Source organism: Crinia signifera, chromosome 6, assembly GCF_055691185.1.
Source record: "Crinia signifera chromosome 6, ASM5569118v1, whole genome shotgun sequence".
Taxonomy (NCBI): Eukaryota; Metazoa; Chordata; class Amphibia; order Anura; family Myobatrachidae; genus Crinia; species Crinia signifera.
The window spans coordinates 291,195,318-291,214,939 of record NC_139222.1 but is presented as its reverse complement, the minus strand read 5'-3'; the positions used below and the strand labels follow the sequence as shown (position 1 = coordinate 291,214,939).

The following is a 19,622-nucleotide window of genomic DNA, read 5'->3' as shown; positions in this document are numbered from 1 at the left end:
GTATTGTTATCCCACTGTCCCCGGTACCCCAGTAGCTCGGAGCAGGTGTCCGGTGACATAACTGGTATTGTAGGTCTTGTGGTTCTGTCCCGAGCGCTCCAGTGCACGCAGTATTATTACCCCACTGTCCCCGGTACCCCAGTAGCTCGGAGCAGGTGTCCGGTGACATAACTGGTATTGTAGGTCTTGTGGTTCTGCCCCGAGCGCTCCAGTGCACGGAGTATTGTTACCCCACTGTCCCCGGTACCCCAGTAGCTCGGAGCAGGTGTCTGGTGACATAACTGGTATTGTAGGTCTTGTGGTTCTGTCCCGAGCACTCCAGTGCACGCAGTATTGTTACCCCACTGTCCCCGTTACCCCAGTAGCTCGGAGCAGGTGTCCGGTGACATAACTGGTATTGTAGGTCTTGTGGTTCTGTCCCGAGTGCTCCAGTGCACGGAGTATTGTTATCCCACTGTCCCCGGTACCCCAGTAGCTCGGAGCAGGTGTCCGGTGACATAACTGGTATTGTAGGTCTTGTGGTTCTGTCCCGAGCGCTCCAGTGCACGCAGTATTATTACCCCACTGTCCCCGGTACCCCAGTAGCTCGGAGCAGGTGTCCGGTGACATAACTGGTATTGTAGGTCTTGTGGTTCTGCCCCGAGCGCTCCAGTGCACGGAGTATTATTACCCCACTGTCCCCGGTACCCCAGTAGCTCGGAGCAGGTATCCGGTGACATAACTGGTATTGTAGGTCTTGTGGTTCTGTCCCGAGCGCTCCAGTGCACGCAGTATTATTACCCCACTGTCCCCGGTACCCCAGTAGCTCGGAGCAGGTGTCCGGTGACATAACTGGTAATGTAGGTCTTGTGGTTCTGTCCCGAGCGCTCCAGTGCACGCAGTATTATTACCCCACTGTCCCCGGTACCCCAGTAGCTCGGAGCAGGTGTCTGGTGACATAACTGGTAATGTAGGTCTTGTGGTTCTGTCCCGAGCGCTCCAGTGCACGCAGTATTATTACCCCACTGTCCCCGGTACCCCAGTAGCTCGGAGCAGGTGTCCGGTGACATAACTGGTATTGTAGGTCTTGTGGTTCTGCCCCGAGCGCTCCAGTGCATGGAGTATTATTACCCCACTGTCCCCGGTACCCCAGTAGCTCGGAGCAGGTGTCCGGTGACATAACTGGTATTGTAGGTCTTGTGGTTCTGTCCCGAGCGCTCCAGTGCACGGAGTATTGTTACCCCACTGTCCCCGGTACCCCAGTAGCTCGGAGCAGGTATCCGGTGACATAACTGGTATTGTAGGTCTTGTGGTTCTGCCCCGAGCGCTCCAGTGCAAGGAGTATTATTACCCCACTGTCCCCGGTACCCCAGTAGCTCGGAGCAGGTGTCCGGTGACATAACTGGTATTGTAGGTCTTGTGGTTCTGCCCCGAGCGCTCCAGTGCACGGAGTATTGTTACCCCACTGTCCCCGGTACCCCAGTAGCTCGGAGCAGGTATCCGGTGACATAACTGGTATTGTAGGTCTTGTGGTTCTGCCCCGAGCGCTCCAGTGCACGGAGTATTGTTACCCCAGTAGCTCGGAGCAGGTGTCTGGTGACATAACTGGTATTGTAGGTCTTGTGGTTCTGTCCCGAGCGCTCCAGTGCACGCAGTATTGTTACCCCACTGTCCCCGTTACCCCAGTAGCTCGGAGCAGGTGTCCGGTGACATAACTGGTATTGTAGGTCTTGTGGTTCTGTCCCGAGCGCTCCAGTGCACGCAGTATTATTACCCCACTGTCCCCGGTACCCCAGTAGCTCGGAGCAGGTGTACGGTGACATAACTGGTATTGTAGGTCTTGTGGTTCTGTCCCGAGCGCTCCAGTGCACGGAGTATTGTTATCCCACTGTCCCCGGTACCCCAGTAGCTCGGAGCAGGTGTCCGGTGACATAACTGGTATTGTAGGTCTTGTGGTTCTGTCCCGAGCGCTCCAGTGCACGCAGTATTATTACCCCACTGTCCCCGGTACCCCAGTAGCTCGGAGCAGGTGTCCGGTGACATAACTGGTATTGTAGGTCTTGTGGTTCCGCCCCGAGCGCTCCAGTGCACGGAGTATTATTACCCCACTGTCCCCGGTACCCCAGTAGCTCGGAGCAGGTATCCGGTGACATAACTGGTATTGTAGGTCTTGTGGTTCTGTCCCGAGCGCTCCAGTGCACGCAGTATTATTACCCCACTGTCCCCGGTACCCCAGTAGCTCGGAGCAGGTGTCCGGTGACATAACTGGTAATGTAGGTCTTGTGGTTCTGTCCCGAGCGCTCCAGTGCACGCAGTATTATTACCCCACTGTCCCCGGTACCCCAGTAGCTCGGAGCAGGTGTCTGGTGACATAACTGGTAATGTAGGTCTTGTGGTTCTGTCCCGAGCGCTCCAGTGCACGCAGTATTATTACCCCACTGTCCCCGGTACCCCAGTAGCTCGGAGCAGGTGTCCGGTGACATAACTGGTAATGTAGGTCTTGTGGTTCTGCCCCGAGCGCTCCAGTGCACGGAGTATTATTACCCCACTGTCCCCGGTACCCCAGTAGCTCGGAGCAGGTGTCTGGTGACATAACTGGTAATGTAGGTCTTGTGGTTCTGTCCCGAGCGCTCCAGTGCACGCAGTATTATTACCCCACTGTCCCCGGTACCCCAGTAGCTCGGAGCAGGTGTCCGGTGACATAACTGGTATTGTAGGTCTTGTGGTTCTGCCCCGAGCGCTCCAGTGCATGGAGTATTATTACCCCACTGTCCCCGGTACCCCAGTAGCTCGGAGCAGGTGTCCGGTGACATAACTGGTATTGTAGGTCTTGTGGTTCTGCCCCGAGCGCTCTGGTGCACGCAGTATTATTACCCCACTGTCCCCGGTACCCCAGTAGCTCGGAGCAGGTATCCGGTGACATAACTGGTATTGTAGGTCTTGTGGTTCTGCCCCGAGCGCTCCAGTGCACGGAGTATTGTTACCCCACTGTCCCCGGTACCCCAGTAGCTCGGAGCAGGTGTCTGGTGACATAACTGGTATTGTAGGTCTTGTGGTTCTGTCCCGAGCGCTCCAGTGCACGCAGTATTGTTACCCCACTGTCCCCGTTACCCCAGTAGCTCGGAGCAGGTGTCCGGTGACATAACTGGTATTGTAGGTCTTGTGGTTCTGTCCCGAGCGCTCCAGTGCACGCAGTATTATTACCCCACTGTCCCCGGTACCCCAGTAGCTCGGAGCAGGTGTACGGTGACATAACTGGTATTGTAGGTCTTGTGGTTCTGTCCCGAGCGCTCCAGTGCACGGAGTATGTTATCCCACTGTCCCCGGTACCCCAGTAGCTCGGAGCAGGTGTCCGGTGACATAACTGGTATTGTAGGTCTTGTGGTTCTGTCCCGAGCGCTCCAGTGCACGCAGTATTATTACCCCACTGTCCCCGGTACCCCAGTAGCTCGGAGCAGGTGTCCGGTGACATAACTGGTATTGTAGGTCTTGTGGTTCTGCCCCGAGCGCTCCAGTGCACGGAGTATTATTACCCCACTGTCCCCGGTACCCCAGTAGCTCGGAGCAGGTATCCGGTGACATAACTGGTATTGTAGGTCTTGTGGTTCTGTCCCGAGCGCTCCAGTGCACGCAGTATTATTACCCCACTGTCCCCGGTACCCCAGTAGCTCGGAGCAGGTGTCCGGTGACATAACTGGTAATGTAGGTCTTGTGGTTCTGTCCCGAGCGCTCCAGTGCACGCAGTATTATTACCCCACTGTCCCCGGTACCCCAGTAGCTCGGAGCAGGTGTCTGGTGACATAACTGGTAATGTAGGTCTTGTGGTTCTGTCCCGAGCGCTCCAGTGCACGCAGTATTATTACCCCACTGTCCCCGGTACCCCAGTAGCTCGGAGCAGGTGTCCGGTGACATAACTGGTAATGTAGGTCTTGTGGTTCTGCCCCGAGCGCTCCAGTGCACGGAGTATTATTACCCCACTGTCCCCGGTACCCCAGTAGCTCGGAGCAGGTATCCGGTGACATAACTGGTATTGTAGGTCTTGTGGTTCTGTCCCGAGCGCTCCAGTGCACGCAGTATTATTACCCCACTGTCCCCGGTACCCCAGTAGCTCGGAGCAGGTGTCCGGTGACATAACTGGTATTGTAGGTCTTGTGGTTCTGCCCCGAGCGCTCCAGTGCATGGAGTATTATTACCCCACTGTCCCCGGTACCCCAGTAGCTCGGAGCAGGTATCCGGTGACATAACTGGTATTGTAGGTCTTGTGGTTCTGTCCCGAGCGCTCCAGTGCATGGAGTATTATTACCCCACTGTCCCCGGTACCCCAGTAGCTCGGAGCAGGTGTCCGGTGACATAACTGGTATTGTAGGTCTTGTGGTTCTGCCCCGAGCGCTCCGGTGCATGGAGTATTATTACCCCACTGTCCCCGGTACCCCAGTAGCTCGGAGCAGGTGTCCGGTGACATAACTGGTATTGTAGGACTTGTGGTTCTGCCCCGAGCGCTCCAGTGCACGCAGTATTATTACTCCACTGTCCCCGGTACCCCAGTAGCTCGGAGCAGGTATCCGGTGACATAACTGGTATTGTAGGTCTTGTGGTTCTGCCCCGAGCGCTCCAGTGCATGGAGTATTATTACCCCACTGTCCCCGGTACCCCAGTAGCTCGGAGCAGGTGTCCGGTGACATAACTGGTATTGTAGGTCTTGTGGTTCTGCCCCGAGCGCTCCAGTGCACGCAGTATTATTACCCCACTGTCCCCGGTACCCCAGTAGCTCGGAGCAGGTGTCCGGTGACATAACTGGTATTGTAGGTCTTGTGGTTCTGCCCCGAGCGCTCCAGTGCACGGAGTATTATTACCCCACTGTCCCCGGTACCCCAGTAGCTCGGAGCAGGTATCCGGTGACATAACTGGTATTGTAGGTCTTGTGGTTCTGTCCCGAGCGCTCCAGTGCACGCAGTATTATTACCCCACTGTCCCCGGTACCCCAGTAGCTCGGAGCAGGTGTCCGGTGACATAACTGGTAATGTAGGTCTTGTGGTTCTGTCCCGAGCGCTCCAGTGCACGCAGTATTATTACCCCACTGTCCCCGGTACCCCAGTAGCTCGGAGCAGGTGTCTGGTGACATAACTGGTAATGTAGGTCTTGTGGTTCTGTCCCGAGCGCTCCAGTGCACGCAGTATTATTACCCCACTGTCCCCGGTACCCCAGTAGCTCGGAGCAGGTGTCCGGTGACATAACTGGTAATGTAGGTCTTGTGGTTCTGCCCCGAGCGCTCCAGTGCACGGAGTATTATTACCCCACTGTCCCCGGTACCCCAGTAGCTCGGAGCAGGTATCCGGTGACATAACTGGTATTGTAGGTCTTGTGGTTCTGTCCCGAGCGCTCCAGTGCACGCAGTATTATTACCCCACTGTCCCCGGTACCCCAGTAGCTCGGAGCAGGTGTCCGGTGACATAACTGGTATTGTAGGTCTTGTGGTTCTGCCCCGAGCGCTCCAGTGCATGGAGTATTATTACCCCACTGTCCCCGGTACCCCAGTAGCTCGGAGCAGGTATCCGGTGACATAACTGGTATTGTAGGTCTTGTGGTTCTGTCCCGAGCGCTCCAGTGCATGGAGTATTATTACCCCACTGTCCCCGGTACCCCAGTAGCTCGGAGCAGGTGTCCGGTGACATAACTGGTATTGTAGGACTTGTGGTTCTGCCCCGAGCGCTCCAGTGCACGCAGTATTATTACCCCACTGTCCCCGGTACCCCAGTAGCTCGGAGCAGGTGTCCGGTGACATAACTGGTATTGTAGGACTTGTGGTTCTGCCCCGAGCGCTCCAGTGCACGGAGTATTATTACCCCACTGTCCCCGGTACCCCGGTAGCTCGGAGCAGGTGTCCGGTGACATAACTGGTATTGTAGGTCTTGTGGTTCTGTCCCGAGCGCTCCAGTGCACGGAGTATTGTTATCCCACTGTCCCCGGTACCCCAGTAGCTCGGAGCAGGTGTCCGGTGACATAACTGGTATTGTAGGTCTTGTGGTTCTGTCCCGAGCGCTCCAGTGCACGCAGTATTATTACCCCACTGTCCCCGGTACCCCAGTAGCTCGGAGCAGGTGTCCGGTGACATAACTGGTATTGTAGGACTTGTGGTTCTGCCCCGAGCGCTCCAGTGCACGGAGTATTATTACCCCACTGTCCCCGGTACCCCGGTAGCTCGGAGCAGGTGTCCGGTGACATAACTGGTATTGTAGGACTTGTGGTTCTGCCCCGAGCGCTCCAGTGCACGCAGTATTATTACCCCACTGTCCCCGGTACCCCAGTAGCTCGCAGCGAGCGATGCACAGCTGGGAATCGGTGCTGCTTATTCAGGTGGCGCTCTCCTCTGCGCAGTAGTGACTGCTGTGAGTCAGACCTTATCGTCTGTGGTGTTAAATGAGTTTTCGTCTAATGCACCGCAGAGCTGACACTCGCGCTAACATCCGCCTTCCGGTGTGGGGGAAGATGACATACACAGGGCGACGGTATGGCCTCTCAGTGCTGTTACCACACGCAGGGCTGTTATGGGTGGTGTTTCTGCCCCCAGGGTAAGGGCTCGCTGTGCGGAGTAGCTATGCTCGGCATTCAGAATATTTGCCGTGTCACATTATTATCTTTCTGTCTTTAATAATTCAATGTGACCTTCTGCCCAGCGTGCTGAGAGATATCACCGCGCCGTCAGGTGATGCCGGATCTTCATGTCCTCATTAACATGAATGCAGCTAGTCTCACCTCTGTGGTCCGATATCCTGCAGCGTGTCTGGTGATAGCAGTCACAATGCGTGCTGCTTCCGTCACCGGTGTGATGAGTGCCCTGTCGTTCTGTGCGCCGGTGTATGGATATTACATGCAAGGCACAGAGGATTTCAGGACATGTCTGCATAGGAGATCGCTGACAGGGCCGGAAAGTGTTTGGGTGGACTGTCAATAAGTTGTCACAGACAAAAGGTCGACATAAGCTTGACATGCACAACTAGGTTGTCATCTTAGTGAAACGGTCAACATGAGTTTTTTTTTGGGGGGGGGGGGGGGAGCTTTTTCATGCTTTACCATCCACGTGGACTACAATCGGGAATGGATACGTGCGCCAGGCGCAGTGAGTCCGGCAGGGGTACACATCACACTAAGTGGCGGTCCATGGCGACATCGACACACACAGAACTCCTGTAGACCTTTTCCTGTGATGTCTCTGTCTTGGGTACCTTCATGTCGACATTTGGATTGTGCCGACCTTTTGCATCTCTACATAGACACATTAGTCTGGACCTTTCACTCCACACCAGACAGGAATGTGCGAACGTCGCTGGGTCTGGGGGTCGCTGGGTCTGGGGGCCACTGAGCGCTTACTAGAAAATGGGAGAAGTTGTCAATTTGCATGTTTCAGGCACCTCCTGACCCCCTCCCCCCATTTCATCGCCCTTCATATCAGGAACCCCCCTCCTCCTATTACATCGCCCTTCATATCGGGAACCCCCCTCCTCCTATTACATCGCCCTTCATATCAGGAACCCCCTCCTCCTATGACATCGCCCTTTATATCAGGAACCCCCCTCCTATTACATCGCCCTTCATATCGGGAACCCCCCTCCCCCCATTTCATCGCCCTTCATATCGGGAACCCCCCTCCTCCTATTACATCGCCCTTCATATCAGGAACCCCCCTCCTCCTATGACATCGCCCTTGATATCAGGAGCCCCCCTCCTCCTATTACATCGCCCTTGATATCAGGAACCCCCTCCTCCTATTACATCGCCCTTCATATCGGGAACCGCCCTCCTCCTATTACATCGCCCTTCATATCGGGAACCCCGCTCCCCCCATTTCATCGCCCTTCATATCGGGAACCCCGCTCCTCCTATTACATCGCCCTTCATATCGGGAACCTCCCTCCTCCTATGACATCGCCCTTCATATCAGGAACCTCCCTCCTCCTAATACATCGCCCTTCATATCAGGAACCCCCCTCCTCCTATTACATCGTCCATCATATCAGGAACCTCCCTCCTCCTATTACATCGCCCTTCATATCGGGAACCTCCCTCCTCCTATGACATCGCCCTTCATATCAGGAACCTCCCTCCTCCTAATACATCACCCTTCATATCAGGAACCCCCCTCCTCCTATTACATCGTCCATCATATCAGGAACCTCCCTCCTCCTATTACATCGCCCTTCATATCAGGAACCCCCCTCCTCCTATTACATCGTCCATCATATCAGGAACCCCCCTCCTCCTATTACATCGCCCTTCATATCGGGAACCCCCCTCCTCCTATTACATCGCCCTTCATATCAGGAACCCCCCTCCTCCTATGACATCGTCCTTCATATCAGGAACCTCCCTCCTCCTATTACATCGCCCTTCATATCAGGAACCCCCCTCCTCCTATTACATCGTCCATCATATCAGGAACCACGCTCCTCCTATTACATCGCCCTTCATATCGGGAACCCCCCTCCTCCTATTACATCGCCCTTCATATCGGGAACCCCGCTCCTCCTATTACATCGCCCTTCATATCGGGAACCCCCCTCCTCCTATTACATCGCCCTTCATATAAGGAACCTCCCTCCTCCTATTACATCGCCCTTCATATCAGGAACCTCCCTCCTCCTATTACATCGCCCTTCATATCAGGAACCTCCCTCCTCCTATGACATCGCCCTTCATATCAGGAACCCCCCTCCTCCTATTACATCGCCCTTCATATCAGGAACCTCCCTCCTCCTATTACATCGCCCTTCATATCAGGAACCTCCTTCATATCAGGAACCTCACTTCTCCTATTACATCGCCCTTCATATCGGGAACCCCCCTCCTCCTATTACATCGCCCTTCATATCGGGAACCCCGCTCCTCCTATTACATCGCCCTTCATATCGGGAACCCCCCCTCCTCCTATTACATCGCCCTTCATATCAGGAACCCCCTCCTCCTATGACATCGCCCTTCATATCAGGAACCTCCCTCCTCCTATTACATCGCCCTTCATATCGGGAACCTCCCTCCTCCTATGACATCGTCCTTCATATCAGGAACCTCCCTCCCCCTATGACATCGCCCTTCATATCAGGAACCCACCATCTCCTATTACATCGCCCTTCATATCGGGAACCTCCCTCCTCCTATGACATCGTCCTTCATATCAGGAACCTCCCTCCCCCTATGACATCGCCCTTCATATCAGGAACCCACCATCTCCTATTACATCGCCCTTCATATCAGGAACCTTCCTCCTCCTATTACATCGCCCTTCATATCAGGAACCCCCCTCCTCCTATTACATCGCCCTTCATATCGGGAACCCCGCTCCTCCTATTACATCGCCCTTCATATCGGGAACCCCCCTCCTCCTATTACATCGCCCTTCATATCGGGAACCCCGCTCCTCCTATTACATCGCCCTTCATATCGGGAACCCCCCCTCCTCCTATTACATCGCCCTTCATATCAGGAACCCCCTCCTCCTATGACATCGCCCTTCATATCAGGAACCTCCCTCCTCCTATTACATCGCCCTTCATATCGGGAACCTCCCTCCTCCTATGACATCGTCCTTCATATCAGGAACCTCCCTCCCCCTATGACATCGCCCTTCATATCAGGAACCCACCATCTCCTATTACATCGCCCTTCATATCGGGAACCTCCCTCCTCCTATGACATCGTCCTTCATATCAGGAACCTCCCTCCCCCTATGACATCGCCCTTCATATCAGGAACCCACCATCTCCTATTACATCGCCCTTCATATCAGGAACCTTCCTCCTCCTATTACATCGCCCTTCATATCAGGAACCCCCCTCCTCCTATTACATCGCCCTTCATATCGGGAACCCCGCTCCTCCTATTACATCGCCCTTCATATCGGGAACCCCCCTCCTCCTATTACATCGCCCTTCATATCGGGAACCCCCTCCTCCTATGACATCGCCCTTCATATCAGGAACCTCCCTCCCCCTATGACATCGCCCATCATATCAGGAACCTCCCTCCTCCTATTACATCGCCCTTCATATCAGGAACCTTCCTCCTCCTATTACATTGTCCATCATATCAGGAACCTCCCTCCTCTTATGACATCGTCCTTCATATCAGGAACCTCCATCCTCCTATTACATCGCCCTTCATATCGGGAACCCCCCTCCTCCTATGACATCGCCCTTCATATCGGGAACCCCCCTCCTCCTATTACATCGCCCTTCATATCAGGAACCCCCTCCTCCTATTACTTCGCCCTTCATATCAGGAACCCCCCTCCTCCTATTACATCGCCCTTCATATCAGGAACCCCCCTCCTCCTATTACATCGCCCTTTATATCAGGAACCCCCCTCCTATTACATCGCCCTTCATATCGGGAACCCCCCTCCCCCCATTTCATCGCCCTTCATATCGGGAACCCCGCTCCTCCTATTACATCGCCCTTCATATCGGGAACCGCCCTCCTCCTATGACATCGTCCTTCATATCAGGAACCTCCCTCCCCCTATGACATCGCCCTTCATATCAGGAACCCACCATCTCCTATTACATCGCCCTTCATATCGGGAACCTCCCTCCTCCTATGACATCGTCCTTCATATCAGGAACCTCCCTCCCCCTATGACATCGCCCTTCATATCAGGAACCCACCATCTCCTATTACATCGCCCTTCATATCAGGAACCTTCCTCCTCCTATTACATCGCCCTTCATATCAGGAACCCCCCTCCTCCTATTACATCGTCCATCATATCAGGAACCACGCTCCTCCTATTACATCGCCCTTCATATCGGGAACCCCCCTCCTCCTATTACATCGCCCTTCATATCGGGAACCCCGCTCCTCCTATTACATCGCCCTTCATATCGGGAACCCCCCTCCTCCTATTACATCGCCCTTCATATCGGGAACCCCCTCCTCCTATTACATCGCCCTTCATATCAGGAACCTTCCTCCTCCTATTACATCGCCCTTCATATCGGGAACCCCCCTCCTCCTATTACATCGCCCTTCATATCAGGAACCTCCCTCCTCCTATTACATCGCCCTTCATATCAGGAACCCCCTCTTCCTATGACATCACCCTTCATATCAGGAACCTCCCTCCTCCTATTACATCGCCCTTCATATCAGGAACCTCCCTCCTCCTATTACATCGCCCTTCATATCAGGAACCCCCTCTTCCTATGACATCGCCCTTCATATCAGGAACCCTCCTCCTATTACATCGCCCTTCATATCAGGAACCCCCCTCCTATGACATCGCCCTTCATATCAGGAACCCCCCTCCTCCTATTACATCGCCCTTCATATCAGGAACCTCCCTCCTCCTATTACATCGCCCTTCATATCAGGAACCTCCCTCCTCCTATTACATCGCCCTTCATATCAGGAACCTCCCTCCTCCTATTACATCGCCCTTAAATATCAGGAACCCCCCTCCTCCTATGACATCGCCCATCATATCAGGAACCCCCCTCCTCCTATGACATCGCCCATCATATCAGGATCCCCCCTCCTCCTATGACATCGCACTGGATATCAGGAACCTCCCTCCTCCTATGACATCGCCCATCATATCAGGAACCTCCCTCCTCCTATGACATCGCCCTTCATATCAGGAACCCCCCTCCTCCTATGACATCGCCCTTCATATCAGGAACCCCCCTCCTCCTATGACATCGCCCTACATATCAGGAACCCCGCTCCTCCTATTACATTGCCCTTGATATCAGGAACCCCCTCCTCCTATGACATCGCCCTTCATATCAGGAACCCCCCTCCTCCTATGACATCGCCCTACATATCAGGAACCCACCATCTCCTATTACATCGCCCATCATATCAGGAGCCTCCCTCCTCCTATGACATTGCCCTTGATATCAGGAACCTCCCTCCTCCTATGACATCGCCCTACATATCAGGAACCCCGCTCCTCCTATTACATTGCCCTTGATATCAGGAACCCCCTCCTCCTATGACATCGCCCTTCATATCAGGAACCCCCCTCCTCCTATGACATCGCCCTACATATCAGGAACCCACCATCTCCTATTACATCGCCCATCATATCAGGAGCCTCCCTCCTCCTATGACATTGCCCTTGATATCAGGAACCTCCCTCCTCCTATGACATCGCCCTACATATCAGGAACCCCGCTCCTCCTATTACATTGCCCTTGATATCGGGAACCCCCCTCCTCCTATGACATCGCCCTTGATATCAGGATCCCCCCTCCTCCTATTACATCGCCCTTCATATCAGGAACCCACCATCTCCTATGACATCGCCCTTCATATCAGGAACCTCCCTCCTCCTATTACATCGCCCTTGATATCAGGAACCTCCCTCCTCCTATTACATCGCCCATCATATCAGGAACCTCCCTCCTCCTATTACATCGCCCTTCATATCAGGAACCCCCCTCCTCCTATTACATCGCCCTTCATATCAGGAACCTCACTTCTCCTATTACATCGCCCTTCATATCAGGAACCCCCCTCCTCCTATTACATCGCCCTTCATATCAGGAACCTCCCTCCTCCTATTACATCGCCCATCATATCAGGAACCTCCCTCCTCCTATTACATCGCCCTTCATATCAGGAACCCCCCTCCTCCTATTACATCGTCCATCATATCAGGAACCCCCCTCCTCCTATTACATCGCCCATCATATCAGGAACCTCCCTCCTCCTATTACATCGCCCTTCATATCAGGAACCCCCTCCTCCTATTACATCGCCCTTCATATCAGGAACCCCCCTCCTCCTATTACATCGCCCTTCATATCAGGAACCTCCCTCCTCCTATTACATCGCCCATCATATCAGGAACCCCCCTCCTCCTATTACATCGCCCTTCATATCAGGAACCCCCATCCTCCTATTACATCGTCCATCATATCAGGAACCTCCCTCCTCCTATTACATCGCCCTTCATATCAGGAACCCCCTCCTCCTATTACATCGCCCTTCATATCAGGAACCTCCCTCCTCCTATTACATCGTCCATCATATCAGGATCCCCCCTCCTCCTATTACATCGTCCATCATATCAGGATCCCCCCTCCTCCTATGACATCGCACTGGATATCAGGAACCTCCCTCCTCCTATTACATCGTCCATCATATCAGGATCCCCCCTCCTCCTATTACATCGTCCATCATATCAGGATCCCCCCTCCTCCTATGACATCGCCCTTCATATCAGGAACCCCCTCCTCCTATTACATCGCCCTTCATATCAGGAACCTCCCTCCTCCTATTACATCGCCCATCATATCAGGAACCCCCCTCCTCCTATTACATCGTCCATCATATCAGGATCCCCCCTCCTCCTATGACATCGCACTGGATATCAGGAACCTCCCTCCTCCTATTACATCGCCCTTCATATCAGGAACCACGCTCCTCCTATTACATCGCCCTTCATATCAGGAGCCCCCCTCCTCCTATTACATCGCCCATCATATCAGGAACCCCCCTCCTCCTATGACATCGCCCTTCATATCTGGAACTCCCTCCTCCTATGACATCGCCCATCATATCAGGAACCTCCCTCCTCCTATGACATTGCCCTTCATATCAGGAACCCCCCTCCTCCTATGACATCGCCCTACATATCAGGAACCCCCCTCCTCCTATGACATCGCCCTTCATATCAGGAACCCCCCTCCTCCTATTACATCTCCCTTCATATCGGGAACCCCGCTCCTCCTATGACATCGCCCTTGATATCGGGAACCCCCTCCTCCTATTACATCGCCCTTCATATCGGGAACCTCCCTCCTCCTATTACATCGCCCATCATATCAGGAACCCCCCTCCTCCTATGACATCGCCCTTCATATCGGGAACCCCCCTCCTCCTATGACATCGCCCTTCATATAAGGAACCTCCCTCCTCCTATTACATCGCCCTTCATATAAGGAACCTCCCTCCTCCTATGACATCGCCCTTGATATCAGGAACCCCCTCCTCCTATGACATCGCCCTTCATATAAGGAACCTCCCTCCTCCTATTACATCGCCCTTCATATAAGGAACCTCCCTCCTCCTATGACATCGCCCTTGATATCAGGAACCAACATTGTTTGTTGATGATGGTTAGGGTTAGACAAAAAAGCACTCATTCAATGTTAACCATTTGAATGCGTTTAACTATTAATGGTGTCCGCAAAGACACGATCGACGTAATGAGCCGGTTAACATGTTGACTCTCCGAAGTAGGGTTGGTATAGGGGACAGTGATCCCAGGAATATGTAAATGAGGTGCCCGGGGTCTATGTTGGTTGGTGGGGTGTAGGGTTGGAGTATGTGCATAAAAGGGGCAGACTAGATGGGCCAAGTGGTTCTGATCTGCCATCACATTCTATGTGGGGAATGTGAAGATTGGTTTCCCTGGGGTGACCGCACATGCCAGGTGACTGTGTCTGCGAGGAACCTGCTGACTGCTAACAAATGGCCGCTGTGTGTGTATCTGCCGGGCAGCAGTATGTCATTATCCCAATATGAGGTGCAGCCTGCACTCGTTCACGCTTCATGTCCTCTAATCACATTACAGATGTAATGAGACTCTGGCGGAGCGGGCGACCTGTTCTGTCGCTGTATTTATTAATGATGACATTGAGGGTTCTGTAATCAGAGGGAGATGGCGTCATTGTGTCATACAACCTGGAGCCTCATTTATCTGAACCGTTAGACATTTGTGGGGTTCAGCACCCAAATGACCCTTCCATATAGGTTTCCCTGTATATATTCCCATATCCGATGGTCACATTGTGCTTATTCTGCGCTGGCCTCTTATTGTCTCTCCGCAGCCACCGACCTGCTTCTGGCCTGGAATCCCATCTGTCTGGGACTGGTGGAAGGAATTATAGGGAAAGTCCAGTTACACGCCGGTAAGTGGGACCCGACACGTTTCTTACCCAGTCGCTGGGGTGCGGTAATGCAGCGCCCTCTCCAGGTTACTGTGTGCTATGGAGCCGTTACGGGATGGGGTGGTGGTCGTTAATATGGATATATATATACCTTTAATCTGGAACACATATGACTTACACTGGTTCTTTGGCTGGCTAAGTTACACCTGCATAGAACCTGGGTTTAATCAGCCACAGAATCTGTGTAATTTATAGGCGGTCAGCCTTCTGTTCATGTCGACATTAGAACATTGACACCATAAGGATGTCTTTCCTGTTCTGCATGGGTGCCGGATGTCTTTCCTGTGGACGGGAGCCCGATGGTCAGTATACTGACTGCCGGACAGTCTGGATCCCGACCAACAGGGGCCACATCAAGGGAGAATAGAACCTGTGGTGAGTGCGCTCGCCCCCCTGTTGGAGTACTGGCAGACGGGATTCCGATGTCTGTATACTGATCGTCGGCCAGTTATAACGGAACCTGTTCTGCAGGACCTGAGATGGAATATCGGTGGTCTCCAGCATAGTTCTAGTACATTATAATGTAACAGGAAACACAAAACATTGGTACTAGGCAGATTTTTCCCAGCGAGCTCTTGTTCATCCCACCATCGCTATAGAGCAGTATGACGGATGATTTACTAACGTGTTACTGACCTCACTACTTCCGTGTTGCATCTTCTGCAGATCTGCCTTGGTGGCTCCTACTCATCCGCCAGAAATCTCTGATTGGAGTCCTTCCTGATGCCCATGAGATCTATAAAATCACCAAGATTGCGGTCATTCCTTTGTCGGCCGAAGAGCCTCAGGACCTGGAGCTTGAGGTTAGTGCGGGTCCTGGGCGTGTGGCCGCGGGGCGGGTCCTGGGCGTGTGGCCGCGGGGCGGGTCCTGGGCGTGTGGCCGCGGGGCGGGTCCTGGGCGTGTGGCCGCGGGCTAGTCCTGCACGTCTGGCTGGGTGCAGAATGGGAAGCGAGGCGAAATGTTGTATTCTCTATCCTGATCCTTACCCCTGGGGTTCCCCTGTGACCCTCGCTGGCAGGAATCAGTCACCCCCTTAAAGTTCATACTGGTGCAAATGTATTAAGCCGCGTGAAGTGATAAAGTGGAAGGTGATAACGTAGCCGCCATGAAACAGGTTGGATTTGAAAAATGACAGGAGCTGATTGGCTGCTGCATGATCACCTTCCTCTTTATCACTTCACCTAGCTTAGTACATCGGTCCCACGGTTCGAGCAATATAGTGGTGGTAGTCCTTACTCCAATGCCTAGCCCCGTGACTAAGGCTGGTGGGAACCGGTGACCCCGGTGCAGGTCAGTGCGTGACTGTGGCGGAATGGGTGTGGCTGGTGGGAACCGGTGGCCCCAGTGCAGGTCAGTGTGTGACTGTGGATAGGGTGGAATGGGTGTGGCTGGTGGGAACCGGTGGCCCCCGTGCAGGTCAGTGTGTGACTGTGGAATGGGTGTGGCTGGTGGGAACTGGTGGCCCCCGTGCAGGTCAGTGTGTGACTGTGGATAGGGTGGAATGGGTGTGGCTGGTGGGAACCGGTGGCCCCCGTGCAGGTCAGTGTGTGACTGTGGATAGGGCGGAATGGATGTGGCTGGTGGGAACCGGTGGCCCCCATGCAGGTCAGTGTGTGTATGTGGCGGAATGGGTGTGCCTAGCCCCGTGACTAAGGCTGGTGGGAACCGGTGACCCCAGTGCAGGTCAGTGTGTGACTGTGGATAGGGTGGAATGGATGTGGCTGGTGGGAACCGGTGGCCCCCGTGCAGGTCAGTGTGTGACTGTGGATAGGGCGGAATGGGTGTGGCTGGTGGGAACCGGTGGTCCCTGTGCAGGTCAGTGTGTGACTGTGGATAGGGTGGAATGGATGTGGCTGGTGGGAACCGGTGACCCCTGTGAAGGTCAGTGTGTGACTGTGGATAGGGTGGAATGGATGTGGCTGGTGGGAACCGGTGGCCCCCATGCAGGTCAATGTGTGACTGTGGATAGGGCGGAATGGGTGTGGCTGGTGGGAACCGGTGGCCCCCGTGCAGGTCAGTGTGTGACTGTGGATAGGGCGGAATGGGTGTGGCTGGTGGGAACCGGTGGCCCCCGTGCAGGTCAGTGTGTGTATGTGGCGGAATGGGTGTGGCTGGTGGGAACCGGTGGCCCCCGTGCAGGTCAGTGTGTGTATGTTGCGGAATGGATGTGGCTGGTGGGAACCGGTGGCCCCCGTGCAGGTCAGTGTGTGACTGTGGATAGGGTGGAATGGGTGTGGCTGGTGGGAACCGGTAGCCCCCGTGCAAGTCAGTGTGTGACTGTGGATAGGGCGGAATGGGTGTGGCTGGTGGGAACCGGTGACCCCCGTGCAGGTCAGTGTGTGACTGTGGATAGGGCGGAATGGGTGTGGCTGGTGGGAACCGGTGGCCCCCGTGCAGGTCAGTGTGTGTATGTGGCGGAATGGACGTGGCTGGTGGGAACCGGTGACCCCCGTGCAGGTCAGTGTGTGTATGTGGCGGAGTGGTGGACGTGGCTGGTGGGAACCGGTGGCCCCGGTGCAGGTCAGTGTGTGACTGTGGATAGGGCGGAATGGATGTGGCTGGTGGGAACCGGTGACCCCCGTGCAGGTCAGTGTGTGTATGTGGCGGAGTGGACGTGGCTGGTGGGAACCGGTGGCCCCGGTGCAGGTCAGTGTGTGACTGTGGATAGGGCGGAATGGATGTGGCTGGTGGGAACCGGTGACCCCCGTGCAGGTCAGTGTGTGACTGTGCATAGGGCGGAATGGGTGTGGCTGGTGGGAACCGGTGGCCCCCGTGCAGGTCAGTATGTGTATGTGGCGGAATGGACGTGGCTGGTGGGAACCGGTGACCCCCGTGCAGGTCAGTGTGTGTATGTGGCGGAGTGGTGGACGTGGCTGGTGGGAACCGGTGGCCCCGGTGCAGGTCAGTGTGTGACTGTGGATAGGGCGGAATGGATGTGGCTGGTGGGAACCGGTGACCCCCGTGCAGGTCAGTGTGTGTATGTGGCGGAGTGGACGTGGCTGGTGGGAACCGGTGGCCCCGGTGCAGGTCAGTGTGTGACTGTGGATAGGGCGGAATGGACGTGGCTGGTGGAAACCGGTGGCCCCTGTGCAGGTCAGTGTGTGACTGTAGATAGGCGGAATGGGTGTGGCTGGTGGGAACCGGTGGCCCCCGTGCAGGTCAGTGTGTGACTGTGGATAGGGCGGAATGGGTGTGGCTGGTGGGAACCGGTGACCCCCGTGCAGGTCAGTGTGTGACTGTGGATATTGCGGAATGGGTGTGGCTGGTGGGAACCGGTGGACCCCGTGCAGGTCAGTGTGTGACTGTGGATAGGGCGGAATGGGTGTGGCTGGTGGGAACCGGTGGCCCCCGTGCAGGTCAGTGTGTGACTGTGGATAGGGCGGAATGGGTGTGGCTGGTGGGAACCGGTGGCCCCCGTGCAGGTCAGTGTGTGGACATGGCTGGTTGGAACCGGTGACCCCCGTGCAGGTCAGTGTGTGTATGTGGCGTAGTGGACGTGGCTGGTGGGAACCGGTGACCCCCGTGCAGGTCAGTGTGTGTGTGTGGATAGGGCGGAATGGGTGTGGCTGGTGGGAACCGGTGGCCCCCGTGCAGGTCAATGTGTGTATGTGGCGGAATGGACGTGGCTGGTGGGAACCGGTGACCCCCGTGCAGGTCAGTGTGTGTGTGTGTGTGGATAGGGCGGAATGGGTGTGGCTGGTGGGAACCGGTGGCCCCCGTGCAGGTCAGTGTGTGTGTGTGTGGATAGGGCGGAATGGGTGTGGCTGGTGGGAACCGGTGGCCCCCGTGCAGGTCAGTGTGTGTATGTGGCGGAATGGACGTGGCTGGTGGGAACCGGTGGCCCCCGTGCAGGTCAGTGTGTGACTGTGGATAGGGTGGAATGGGTGTGGCTGGTGGGAACCGGTGGCCCCCGTGCAGGTCAGTGTGTGACTGTGGATAGGGTGGAATGGGTGTGGCTGGTGGGAACCGGTGGCCCCCGTGCAGGTCAGTGTGTGACTGTGGATAGGGCGGAATGGGTGTGGCTGGTGGGAACCGGTGACCCCCGTGCAGGTCGGTGTGTGACTGTGGATAGGGCGGAATGGATGTGGCTGGTGGGAACCGGTGGCCCCCGTGCAGGTCAGTGTGTGACTGTGGATAGGGTGGAATGGGTGTGGCTGGTGGGAACCGGTGGCCCCCGTGCAGGTCAGTGTGTGACTGTGGATAGGGTGGAATGGGTGTGGCTGGTGGGAACCGGTGGCCCCAGTGCAGGTCAGTGTGTGACTGTGGATGGGGCGGAATGGGTGTGGCTGGTGGGAACCGGTGACCCCCGTGCAGGTCAGTGTGTGTATGTGGCGGAATGGACGTGGCTGGTGGGAACTGGTGACCCCCGTGCAGGTCAGTGTGTGTATGTGGATAGGGCGGAATGGATGTGGCTGGTGGGAACCGGTGGCCCCCGTGCAGGTCAGTGTGTGTATGTGGTGGAATGGACGTGGCTGGTGGGAACCGGTGGCCCCCGTGCAGGTCAGTGTGTGTATGTGGCGGAATGGGTGTGGCATAATGATGGCGATCGGCCTGTACGGATTACGTTCCGCTGGCGTTCCGGCTTGCTGCGCCTCACTCTCTAACGCCTTCCTCGTATTTCGCAGCTCTGTAAGAAGCACCATTTCGGCATCAACAAACCGGAGAAGATCACGCAGTCTCCCCGACGACTA

At 55.2% G+C, this 19,622-nt stretch overlaps 1 protein-coding gene across 1 annotated transcript in view; it reads left to right on the top strand.

Moving 5' to 3' along the window:
• Positions 1 to 19,622, top strand: part of INPP5F (inositol polyphosphate-5-phosphatase F) — an 84,007-nt gene that overhangs the window by 10,942 nt on the left and 53,443 nt on the right. The window contains exons 2-3 of the mRNA XM_083149916.1: positions 14,811 to 14,891; positions 15,597 to 15,733. Of these exons, the coding sequence (XP_083006042.1) occupies positions 14,811 to 14,891; positions 15,597 to 15,733 (218 nt within the window). The remainder of the gene's footprint in view (positions 1 to 14,810; positions 14,892 to 15,596; positions 15,734 to 19,622) is intronic.